Source organism: Eretmochelys imbricata, chromosome 18 (genome assembly GCF_965152235.1).
Source record: "Eretmochelys imbricata isolate rEreImb1 chromosome 18, rEreImb1.hap1, whole genome shotgun sequence".
Lineage (NCBI taxonomy): Eukaryota > Metazoa > Chordata > Testudines > Cheloniidae > Eretmochelys > Eretmochelys imbricata.
In genome coordinates, this window is record NC_135589.1 from 9,868,863 (window position 1) to 9,881,285 (window position 12,423).

General features: G+C 49.8%; 1 protein-coding gene across 1 annotated transcript in view; it reads right to left on the reverse strand.

The window, feature by feature from the left end:
- The window catches only part of KAZN (kazrin, periplakin interacting protein), a 393,973-nt gene that overhangs the window by 12,580 nt on the left and 368,970 nt on the right, over positions 1 to 12,423 (reverse strand). The window contains exons 9-13 of the mRNA XM_077837231.1: positions 9,601 to 9,806; positions 8,674 to 8,792; positions 5,503 to 5,734; positions 3,818 to 3,919; positions 3,341 to 3,507 (exon numbers count right to left, since the gene is read on the reverse strand). Coding sequence (XP_077693357.1) covers positions 3,341 to 3,507; positions 3,818 to 3,919; positions 5,503 to 5,734; positions 8,674 to 8,792; positions 9,601 to 9,806 — 826 coding nt within the window. The remainder of the gene's footprint in view (positions 1 to 3,340; positions 3,508 to 3,817; positions 3,920 to 5,502; positions 5,735 to 8,673; positions 8,793 to 9,600; positions 9,807 to 12,423) is intronic.

Here is a 12,423-nt window from a genome sequence, read left to right on the forward strand (position 1 = left end):
CAAGTTGAAAAATCTGTAATTCACTTAGCTGAAAGTGGAGCCACAAGCTGATGTTTCCAGTCATGATACACTGCATGGCCGCTTGGTGATAGCACAAAAGGACTGACTAAGTTAAGACCGTGACATGCATTTTTCATGTTCAAGCACCAATCAGGGTTTTAACTGAAGACTTCATAGCTGTGGAGTGCTGCATTAATATTGCGCTTTATGACACTTATAGCCAGTGGTTTTAAGTTCATATGCTTCACTGATCAGAGGCCTGAATTTCTTCTTGAAATATTTCCTGCTATCTCCCTCTGGCACAATGCTAGGGTTTCACTGCTTGGGTAAGAGATCCTCAGCACTAAAATGTTGTTTTTTTTAAAGGAAATGTGGGGTGAAAAGATTTCTTCTGCTTCCAGTTGGCAACTAGGTGTGGGAACAGAGCAATGTACTGGTTGGTGGTTCTACTGGCCTCTAACTGGACGTTTTTCTAAAATCTGCTCAAGGAATTATTTTGGGGAAGTTCTCTAGCCTGTGTTGCACAGGAGATTAAATTAGATGATCACAGTGACTCCTTCTAGCCTTGGAATCAAAAAGAGAAAACATAAGCGGCTATTAGAAATCAACAGAGACCAGTAAGAACCGGAAGAGACCAACTGGAGGATTCTAATGGAAGCTACTGGAATGTCCACTGGGGAAGAGGACTCTCCCCACAGAAAGTGAAAGGAGCTCCTGTAATGTGCCTTTTTATCCTTCCACATTCTCATGTGGCAACCTGTAAAGAGTTCCCAGCCCGTGCGCAGCTGAGTGACAGCTGAGGATCACCCACAGCAGAGGGATGAATTGAGAGCACTACAGTCAATGGATGGATTCTTCTGCTCTGAGACCTCCTCAAACCAAGTGTCTTAAAAGCCATGAACTGTCCTGCTGCTTTATTTAGCTGTTTAATATAAATATGTACATACTGTAAAGCTATTTTGCACTGTCATCGGCATATCTCAAAGCAAGTTACAAACAGTAATTCTCACCACACTCTTGTGAGGTAGTTAAGTATCATTATGGCCACTTTACAGCCAAGTTAAAAGACTCACCCAAGGTCACAGAGTGAGTTAGTGGCAGAGCAGGAGTAGAACCCAGGAGTCCTGACTCCAGTTTCTCCTGCTGTCACCACCAGAACACACTCCTTCCCTATCTATTTTAATACATTACCGAAACATGACAAACAGACATATCACCAAGATACATTAACAAGATTGCTTGGAAATAGCAGAGACAGCTTCATTACAATTTCAATATTATGAAAAATGTTCAATAAACTTAATTCAAAGACAAGCACACAGCTCCTGAAAACATGAAAATGGGCTGTGAATGCTGATGAATCCTTAGCAGTGAAAGGATAACCTCTTCCTCTTTGATTTACCGAGCCCCACCCTGTAATTTCCTCCTAGCAAGTCCACACTGTCCCTGGCTCCAACACTCCACTGTGGACAATTCCTCCTGCTTCTGGGGTGCAAAGGTAGAAAAGCAGGTGGTTAGAATGATCTCCAGGGTGATATTTCAGCTGGGATGGCACTGAACACTGTAGACAATAAATAACTTCCATGCTCCCAAACATGAGGGGTAGCAGGTAATCCTGGTGGCCCCTGGCTTGCCAAGGGCATCATGGGAAGGGCTGACAGAAATGTTGTGTTGAGTACCAGCAGGAAGTGAGGCACAGTCCGCACAGGTGCCCATATCCTACTGATGCCTCTGTGCAATGCTAGGTTGTCTGTCCCTGCTTCATCCTTGGGAATCCCCATCCATTCACTGTGCTTTCAGAATTCACCTGGGTGGGGCCAGAATCCAGGCCTCCTTTTCAAGGCCATGTGGTGCAGTTGCCCACGAAATATGGAATATCTGTTGCCTCTTTTCCCAGTTCAACCATCAGCCCGCCTGAGGCACTTGAGACCTTCCAGGAGGAGAGATTCCAGGGTTTCCTCAGACATCCTTGGGCAGGCCTTGGCACAGGAGCCATCTCTTCTTTCCCAGACTGCCCATTGGGCAGGCTGCACTCAGCAGAGTTTGGCCGTGAAGAGGAACCAGGCGAAGGGTGGGTGACTCCCTCTTTTGGTCCATGCAAAAAATCAATATTCTTCGTTATCTCCTTCCCTGCTGCGTTTGGGCTATTTTTAGCTCTAATAAAGGATCCGTTGATTTAGATTGGGGTGAATGTAGTTGGCAAAATTATCTCCTAACTCCCCATAGGGTGAAAATCATCTCTGTGCGGTGCAACCACACAGAACCTGTACACCACCTAAATCCCACTTAAACCCCTCGACTTTAGCTGTGACTTGGGTGGTCTATGTATGATGGCAAACGGGACTTGAGCGTTGGAGTTTTGTTGTTTGTTGGAGCTGGCCTTTTACACGGAGGGAATTTCATCTTATGCCCTCCTCAGATGTCTCCCGCCCCCCCTAGTACAATAGTCAAGAATGACGCTCCGTGGAGGCTGCATATGCATATATACGGTGTCTTGAGAATCTGTCCTACTGGGAAAGGACCACAGGCTGGTTTGTGCTTGAGTGGGGAGTGAAGGAGGTGTGTTGCCTTTATGGCTGTTCTAGTTCTTTAGAGGATTTCTATTTTAGTGGCTGTTGGGCTTTTGCTGCCTGGAGAATTACCTGCTCTTTGAACAGGTCTCTCCTTTTGACAGGAGTTCAGGTCAGCAGCTGCCTTTCCATGTTTTGAACTGCATTCCTCCTTCTTAAATTCAGTGCAACACAAGAAATACAATGCAACACTCCCCTCCCACAGCTTTCCTTCGGGGATCTCCCCAGGAGCCACTGACTCCATTTTAGGATGGTGGGACTTGTTCCAGAGCTGCTAGAATGATCAGGCCGCAGATGTCTAGCATGCAATGGGCTTTACCCAAAGCCCTTTGAAGTCCAGGGAAGTCCATCCCATTGACTTTAATTTGATGGGCTTTGGAGCCGGCCCAAGCAGAATTACATGCTGGTGGGTTAACAAGGAGTCCGCTCCCAGGCTGCTCTGCAGCTGGTTCTGCATCAGAAAGCTGGAGCAGCCCTCACAGTTGCTGTCCCCTCTGTATGCAGGGAGAAGGGAGTGAATGGTGGATCTGTGGCTTGCCAGATCCGCTAGCCTTACCCCCATCGCCCCCTTCCCCCAAAGCTCCCCGCATCTGCAGAGAACAGAACCATGGCAAACGGGGGGGCTGTAGACTCCCTGGCTGTGTTCCCACCATCCTGTCCTCCACATCCCCAGGCGAACTGCACCATCCCCAGCAAGTCCATGGGAGGAGAAGGGGCAGGAAATCCCTCCCCCCCGAGAACCAGCGAATGAAAGCTGCAAAGGGCCTCACTTGTCTGGGTTAACGATGGCGTTCATCTCCTCTGCCAGGTGCCGCCTCAGGATGTGCTTGCTGCTTGGGATGCCCAGAGCTGTGGCCATGGCTTCTGCATTGAACGTGGGCTCCAGGATTAGCACAGCCCCATGCACGCCACTGTTCATCAGGTTATCCGCATACTCCTAAAAGCAACAACCAGAGCCAGGATTAACCTGACAAGAAAGGACACCTTTGCCTGCCTCCCTTGGTGGTAGATGCTAAGATGTCAGCGGGTGCTATTCCCAGCGGCAGCTGCTAGGGGGAACAGATGAGTTCCTCTATCCTGTATGACCACCATGCCCCGGCTACCCTGTCCATGGTGCTTAGCTATTTCTATACCTGATGCTTCCCCACTTGAGATCTGAGTGATGAAGCGTGAATCCTGCCCAGGCAGACTCTTCCCCTCCCTGACTATTACACCCCACAAGCCACTTCCTCACAAGCAGGTCCTACCTTCAGGTCAATGTCCCGCACCCACTTGAGTACCCGTTGATTTGTCCAGACAAGCGGATCGACGTTCTGGATCTCACAGCGAGCTCTCCGCTCTTGCAGAACCTACACACAAGGACACTGACATTATCGACAGTAAAATAGGCCCTGCCCTCTCCTTATTTGGATCCCTCCTCACTTCTTCCACAAATACCAGAGCTGTGCCCTCTTCGGCCTTTGGAGAGCCTAAGATCTGGAAGTCCCATTCCCTAGGGTCTTGGCCGGCCAGAGGGGGGGAAGGGAACTAGCAGCTCAGTAAATTATTTGAGACTCAGGCCAATAAGAAATTGTTCAAACAGGAGGGATCACTTCTTGAATTATGATTTCCCTTTGCTATGTAACTAACTGTCTAGAGAGACTAGGTGGGTGTGGTAAATGCATTTGATTAGACCGACATCTGTTGATGAAAGAGACCACCTTTCCAGCTTATACAAAACTCTTCTTCAGGACCCATGTAAGCTCAAAAGTCTGTCCCTTTTGCCCACAGAAGTTGGTCCAATAAGAGATATGACCTCACGCACCTTGTCTCTAACATCCTGAGACTCACACCTCTACAACACTACAAACAATCGTATCTACCTATCCGTCCATTCAGCTGTCTAAGAAGAAGAATCACTTGATGTTGGGGAAACAAAATGGGTTAACATTACCTGAGCAATTGCCAAATCTCCCAACAACAGGGTTCAGTGCAGCCCTTTTGTTCTCCTTCCTTGCCCAAGCTAAGGGGTTATTTTGTTCCTGGTTCCATTTTGAAGGTGCTTTGTTGGGAAAGGGCAGAGTTACATATTTCAGGTTCCCAAAAAGAGGACACTGCCAGAGGGTGGGGGAGCTGGAGAAGGAGGGGCTAGAAGGAGCCAGAGGGACTGTACAGTTGGGGGTACTGGAGGGGGTATCTGGGGGGTGTGGGAGGGGTGTGTGTGTACTGGGAGTGCTACCTGTGGGGGTGGCAGCCTCACGCTTGAGGTGGGAGGGGCAGTGTAGCTCCCTCTCTCGGTGGCAGGGTGGCTGGTGCAAGCCCAGGACACACCACCAACCATCAGTCAGAGCTTCCCTGCAGAACCCCCCTCTCCCCCCGGGACTGGGATCCAGGGCCTGGAGCGGTGGAATTCGGCAGGTGTGGCTGCAATGGAATGGACCAATCAGCTGCGGTTGCAGGGAGGGACCAATTGGGATGTGGACCAATCGGGGCTTTTTCTGAGCTACAACGACTGCTCTGCAAAAATCCCAAACATCCCATAATTCACTGAGACAGAAGGTGGAGGATCAAAAGAGAGGCAATACCCAGGAAAACCTGGATGTATGGTAACCCGAGGTGAGGGCTGCTCCGGCAAAGTCGACAAACTCTGAAATCTCCACTCCCTGGAGTTGCTGAGTGGTACGGCTATTTCTATAAAAGAAGGTCAATGGGAGACGTGGGTGCGCTGTCCCTAATGTAATTGATCTATTCGAGACAGGAACTGGGAATGGAGAGCACTCAGAGGAATTGCACTGGCCTGGAGCGATAGGAAGTTTGGGTTGGTCCTGCTTTGAGCAGGGGGTGGGACTAGATGACTTCCTGAGGTCCCTTCCAACCCTGATATTCTAGGATTCTATGAAAGGCTAATTGTTTGGCAAACCAAACCACCTGTTTTAACCATTTCTCATCTCACCTCTTTGCTGAAGTTGACTTGAAAAAGCAGCTCTATTCCCAGCAATATGCTGACCTGGTGGAACTTTTTAGACACATTAAGGTACTTCTCCAAGTCTCGTTTCATCAGCGAGTTCAGCATCCTTCCATCCACGAGGTGATTTTGGAAAGCCTGGGAATACTGAGACAGCCCAATATCATTCAGCCAGGCCTTGGCTACCCAGTGGTGATCCAGTTCAGAGGCTTTAGACAAGCTGTGGAGTGTAAGGAAGACAGGAGGTGTAAGGAAAGTCATTAAAGTGCATGACACTTCTGCTACCCTGTGTTAAAAATCATGCAAATACCTTGCACAAGGGCTGTGCAGGCAATGGGCCAGATTCTCTGGTCCACTCAGTCACTTTGTGCCACTGAGCTTTTTGCCAGTGGAAAATTCCCTTTGTGGAGGAGAACTACCCACTGATATAAACCCCCAGCAGTTCCTACCTCCACCTGGCTTAGGGGGCATGCCAGAGAAGGGGTAGGAGTGTGGCAAATGTGAGTTAGGGATGAGCTCTGGGCAGGCAAAAAGCATGGCAGCTCTGTTATAAGTCTCTATAGAGATTTCATTGACTGGAGTAGGGACACTGACATGCATAAAGCCAAGCACGTGCTTAAGTCTTCTGATGGATCGGGGCCTGAATTACTGTTGGGATTCTATGTATGTTTTAATGTCTAAAAGGAAAGTTGTTTTTTGCTCCCTAAATTTAAAAACAAAGCAGGAAGTGTGCTGACTGTTTGGTGCTGGGTTGATTATTGTGACTTTCCCCCTTTGAAACAAATGCCAATCTGAGATGGGTGCAATTATTCAGGTTTGCCTGAATAATTGGATAAATATTGGATAATAATTGAATAATTTTAAAGGAATCCCTGGAGTCACCTCCACAGAAATAGGCCTACACCCATGCTGCTCACCAGCTAGCCACAGGAGGTCAGCATTGCAACATGGAAGACCGTTGGTGAGGCACTCCGGGATGTGTGTTTTTTTCAATGGGACAGGCAAATCCAGGAGCACACATTTCTGCACACTTCTCATGTCTGCCTTATGTGTTGTAAGCGAATGCAAACAGGGGCGAGTCACAGCACCAGGAGACGTGTGTCCATGTTAATCACTAGATGCCTTCACTGATTACACGATTCAAAACACCACCCATTACAGGTGGAAGAAACAAGCCACTCTGAGCCTGATTCTCACGATGCTTGCCCTATGTATTTACAGGTCTATAACCCCATGTGCTTCCTTATAGACACACCTGTGATCTGCTGGCACAGACATGTGTTTGTTCACTTACAACTAGATGGGAGTTGCCCAACTGCTGTGGCAGCTGGCTCTACATCATTCAAGAGATTAATTAATTAAAGGATTAATTAATCCTTCATTAATCTAGCCTCGCCATCCCTATGCCCAGCTCTGAAGTTTATAATAAAGCAGAAACTGAGCAGAAAGCCTGGCTTCAAAGCAGAATAGTCTTTCCAATTGTCTCCCTTAGCATTGGTAAGGAAGCGTAAGAGTCATTTACAGCACACTCTGCGGACTAGCTGCTTTCCTCTCTTACTCTGTGGAGACAGAGTTTTCCCAGAACGAATCTCATTGGTGGGCAACATTGAAAAATGCTTAAAAAAGCAGGTGAAATAGCCATTCACAAATGGTTAATGCTTGTCATTTCTTTCCTCTGTTCCCATGAAGCCAGGTACTTGCCAGTCATAAGGGATTTAAGCACGAGCCATGTCTAAGCCCTGGTATGACAGTTATGTCGAGACAGAGTCTGGAAAGCAGCACCCAGGTCTGGGAGCTGAGCTAGGGTCTGGTGTTCTTGGCCCCAGGGAGCAGAGCAGCTGCCCGTGTGAGGCTAGACTCTTCTGTGGCTCCAGCCCCAGTGATCTGCAGGGGTACGATAGCCAGCAGAGGTCTGTAGTAGAGGATCCTCCGACACATCACTGCTCCCCGGGGCCCACTCCTCAGAGGCTCAGCTCTGGGCCGTGCAAGGTGCCAAGGTCGTGTGCAGCTGCGGCCTTCCCAAATCTCATCCGCCCTCAAGCAGCAGAGCAGCAAAGTTTTGCCGTCTCTGGGGTCCTCTGCTTTGGCAGAGAGGGGACGGGTCCTGCCCCTGAGCCTGGCTCCTTCCCTGTGCTTCTCTCCACTCCTGGCAAATAATGAATCTCTGCAAGGAACGGAAAACTGGAGGGGCATGTTGTTCGCAATTCAACCCCAGTCTGAGAAGCTGAATACTACAGTGCAGCCACCAACCATTAAAAGGTTCTAGGACAGAATAGTCCTGACTAAGCCCCAGACGATGCAGAACCTGGTTTTAACACTTTCAGATCTAGTCTGCAGGTGAAGACAGAATAGCAGCTTCACTCAATCCATCCAACCTGCCTATACCTCTCCAGTAGGTAACCTGGCCTAGCTTGGTGGGCCTTATGTAAACCCTGGGAATGGATTCTTCTAGACTGCTTCATTTGTTTTAAATCCTACACGAGGAAACAGAGGAGATAGCTCCATAACACTGAATACTACCAGGTACAAGACTGACAGCTATTGGTTTTGCTTCCACTGGGGTCATTTGATTTTAGGAAAAATCTTGCTCTAGCCTCTTTGCTGAATTGCTAGCCAGGCTCACTCCCAAAGCTCACCGGGGTGTTTATGTTGTTGTTGGTTTTGTGGCTTTAAATGCAGGAGACAGTTTGATTTCTTTCTTTTTTTAATCACCCAGGCCAGCTCTGTGAGGAGCAGCACCACACGCTAGAGTTGATTAATTAGCAGAGCAAAAATGAGGGGGACGTCACTGAAGGAAGTAATTATGCAAAACAGAAGTGTCAGTTTTGTTAAAGTGACTTTTCTCTCGCACTGAGCACAGCAGTAAGAATTGTTCCCTGACATTTGTTTTTTCCCTCTCTCTCATTCTCTCACTCTCTTTTTTTTCTTTTCCGCCCACCTCTGCCCCCCCAGATAATTTGGCTGCTGTCTGAGGAGAATATGTAAATACACACACACAAACTTGCACACATCAATACACATGTATGCATATGCATGCGTACGTGCTCATGTACACATACATACAGACATGCACACACACGTGGGCACATGTATGCACACACAAGCATGCAGACACACAATGCAGAAAGTTGGGTTCTGATGCCCACGGGCAGAGCTTACCATTTGCCCGCTTCTGCGTCCCTGTAATCCTCTATTGCCAGCCTGAGTTTGCGGCGGTGAAGGGAGCTACAGACGCCAAGCCCTGTCGCCAAATCTTCATCGCTCAAACTTAGCAACATCTGCTCTCCAAGATAAAAAAACAAACAAAACTCAACCATTGACTTTGGTCACTTATATACCAGCAATGCAGTATGCTGGGTGGGTTCTTGTAAACTATACCCCAAAATGCTTTACAGCGTAACTAACAAAACTATAGAGAAGAAGGGAGGAAGTGGCTAAGGTGTCAGACTGGGGCCTAGGCAATTTGGGTTCTGTTCTTGGCTCTGCCACAAATTCCCTCCGTTATCTCGGACATGGCACTTAGTCTTTGTGCCTCGGTGTCTCCATCTGTGAAATGGGGATAATGATTTCCCCCCCCCACCCTCGCAGAGGTCCTGTGAGGATGAATTAACGGATTCATCCTATAGGGGAGCGCATCATAGAAAAGCCTACCAATGAAAAAACAACATCAACAGAGATTAACTAACAACAGTGGGTGAGGGCAAAGGGGGGAAGCTGAGCTTTGCAACGAGGTAGAAAACTGTTGCAAATGGCAGAAGCTACAGTGGAGAAGGCTCAGCAGTGCCCAGCCTGCATGTGGGGGGGGGGGAGGATGACAGAGCAGGTAGGGTTGTGCTAGTGAATCGGAGGGCACAGAGAGACCTAACAATCCCCTGCATTAACTGGGGAACCCTGGGCACTTTTCCCCACCAAACAACTTGGCTGCGAGTGAGGATGGGGTAGGGCTGGGACAAGTGGCCACAGCTCTGGCTTTGGAAGCCCCTCGCCACTCAGAGGGTTGTTTGGGCTCACGTGCTTTGGCGCTGACAGCAGATTGCTACCAATGGTGCAGACATACCAGTGCAGAGACGTAGCTTGCTCTCCTACCTTCCCGCTCTTGACGTTCTCCCCACAGGCTTTGACGTACATGGGCATAGCCATGACCACCTCCAGCCATGCCTGCACAGTGCCTGCCTTCCAGTGGGACATGGGCGTGGTGCGGACCAGCTCCACCTGCTGCAGCCGGTCTACCTGTTCCTCCCCTTCAGACAGGCTGAGGCTTAGGCGAGTGGGGCTGGAAAGGCTGTCGGAATCTGGAACACAAAGCAAACGGTGGAAATGCTGCTGGGCTCCCTGCCCAAGGGGCTCACGGGGATCTAACACTTCAGCTAGGAATGGTTCCAAAATCTCCCTGGACGGCTCTAGCTCCAAGAACCTGGCCCAGCCGCTGGAGACATAAAATGTCATGGCTTAGGCTGATGCGAACACGTCACTGTTCTTGGAACCTGAGAACCCTGGCCTGTTTCGCACTTCAGCTCTGCTAATATTACCTGTCTTACAATGCCTGCCTTGTCATCAGCAGGGTTTGAGCCTCAGTCCTTGAGTACCAAAGCCTTGAGCCAAAGTAGTAACTCCAGTAGCATATAGCAATAGTAGGCTCTTACCCCTCACGTGGACTAGCCACTAAAGGGGGAAATGATACATTGCGCCACTAGACGGTACTGGAAGGAAGTAGAAAGCATTGAGCAACAATGGCTGGGATTGAAAGCTCTCTCACCGAGACCCTGCCCTGAGCCAATGTCTAATCGGTGCAGACCATCTTCCCACCCTCTTGGTGCAATTTCAGCCCTGGCCCCTTTACGGAAGATCTTCTTGCCCAGTAATGTCTCCATCGAGGAGCCAGGCAGTGTACTGACATACTGACCGTTACCTTTCCGTCTCCTCTTTCACTGGAATTACTGCACAGCAGTCTCCTAAATAAAGACCTGATAGAAAACAAGCGTTGACTCTCTTGTGGCTGCAAGAGGTAAGAGCCAGATGGAGGAAAACGGGGCAACTCAGCACAGTCAGGCAGCTGGTAGCCGGAATCAGTGGGCGTATCCAGTAGCTACTGCCCTTCACTGATGCTGACTCTCGTGCCGGCTCCTCCTTAGGTCACGAGAGGGGCTGAACACTTCCCCATGGTTGGTCGGCAGCAGTTCTGCTAGGTGAGATGGATGGGGACTTCCCTCTCAGACCTTCCTTATGAGGCTCCAGGCAAGCATGGCCCGCGCTGCCAGAGCAGGGGCGTCAGGTGACTCCTTCTCCCTCCCCAGCCCCAGTGCCACTAATAGAGAAGGGGGCATTTGGCAGAGTTGACTCTAGTTCCATTGTGGGAAGGGGAGAACGGGCAAGCCCCTGAGTCTGTTGGGTGCTCCAGAACTGCAGGGCCCCCCGGGTCTATTTGTGTGGCTTGTGGTGAAGGCTCATCTTGCTTCCCCATCCCAGCAGAGGCAGGAGGAGCTGCGCTAAACCCTTTGTCGCTCCCCATCTCACTGCCAGGGGCACAGCCAAATCCAAATGCTGCCGGAATGGGACCCAGGTCTGTTTATTCGACCAGGCTACCACACAGCCTCTTCCTCTCTCTATTTGCAGGGAAACACCAGGGCTCCTGGAAGGAGAGGAAAAGAACTGACTGGTTGGAAGGGAAATGCAAATGCTGCTCATTGCAAAGAGACATATCGCCAATAGGCACAGACCGATCACCCCCAAGGGATCACTCGCACAGTAGGGCATTAGCTGCCCATCCATCAGGCTGATTACCAGCAAGGAAAGGCTCCAAGCTGGGCTAAACAGGCTTTCGGGACCTCCGGAACCCAAGGCGAGGCAGCAATTTGCATACTCTGGATGGCAGGGGAGGGTTTTATGCTCTGTGCATGGATTGGTTTTCTGCTAGCTGGCCATAATCTTAGGCAAAACAGATTGATGGGATACATAGGGAGGAGGATAGGTTGGCGGGGATGGGAGTCCCGAGGAATAACTAGCGGGGTGTGTCCTCACAGCCCATGGGCTAGGAATATGGCCAGCTTCTCAAAAATACCTTCCAAATCAATGCACTGCAATGAAGAAGAGAAAGACTGGCCTTTACCAAGAGATCGGGGCATTCGCCTCTCCCTTTCCCCACCCCTAGCTCAGCTCATCCTACCCCCACGCTGCCTCGCTAGGCGCAGCTGCCCAGGTCCCTGTCGAACCAGCTGTATGGAAGCGCCCGCACACGTGGCTGGCTGTGCATCCTGCCAGGGACGTCGTATTTTTCGCTCCTGGCCTCATCCCACAAGGCTGAGCACCAGCTGACTGTCAGCCCGTCTGGCTGACGTCCGCTGGAGCTGTGGGACCCACCTTCCTGCTTGGCAGTTGCCAAACCTGAGGCCTGCTAACTATGCGCTTCAGGGGGGGCCTTTCACTCCCCCTGTGCAGAGAGGAAGTACAAACCTCTGCCCGATGTGAATGAAACTGCAAGCTTCACAACACGGCTCAACGTTGCCTGGGCCCTGTCCAGGCTCCTCTGTACAGAGCTGAATTTCAGTCGTCATTACTGTGTCTTTAAAGCTGCAGCAGGAAGCCAAGCAGGCTGCGGTTGTAAGCAGAAGCTTTAAAGTTGCTTTGTTTTCAAGGCTCCTTGTTCCCTGATAAGGGACACTGGTTCTCTTACTGGGTGATTCTTCATGATGCACTTAGCTAGTTTAACTGCACAGGTGCAGCGTTTTCCTTGGTGTACAAACTGGGCGTGTTCCTTTGCCTTTCCTCCAGCTTTCAGCTGGGTCCTCTTTGTCCTTATTGTAATGAGCTGAGGGGAACACTTGAAATCCCTTTCTCCTCTTCTTTACAAGTGTTCAATAAATCGCCCAAAGAAAGGGACGTGCCCTGTGGGCGCTTTATATTGCCACATGG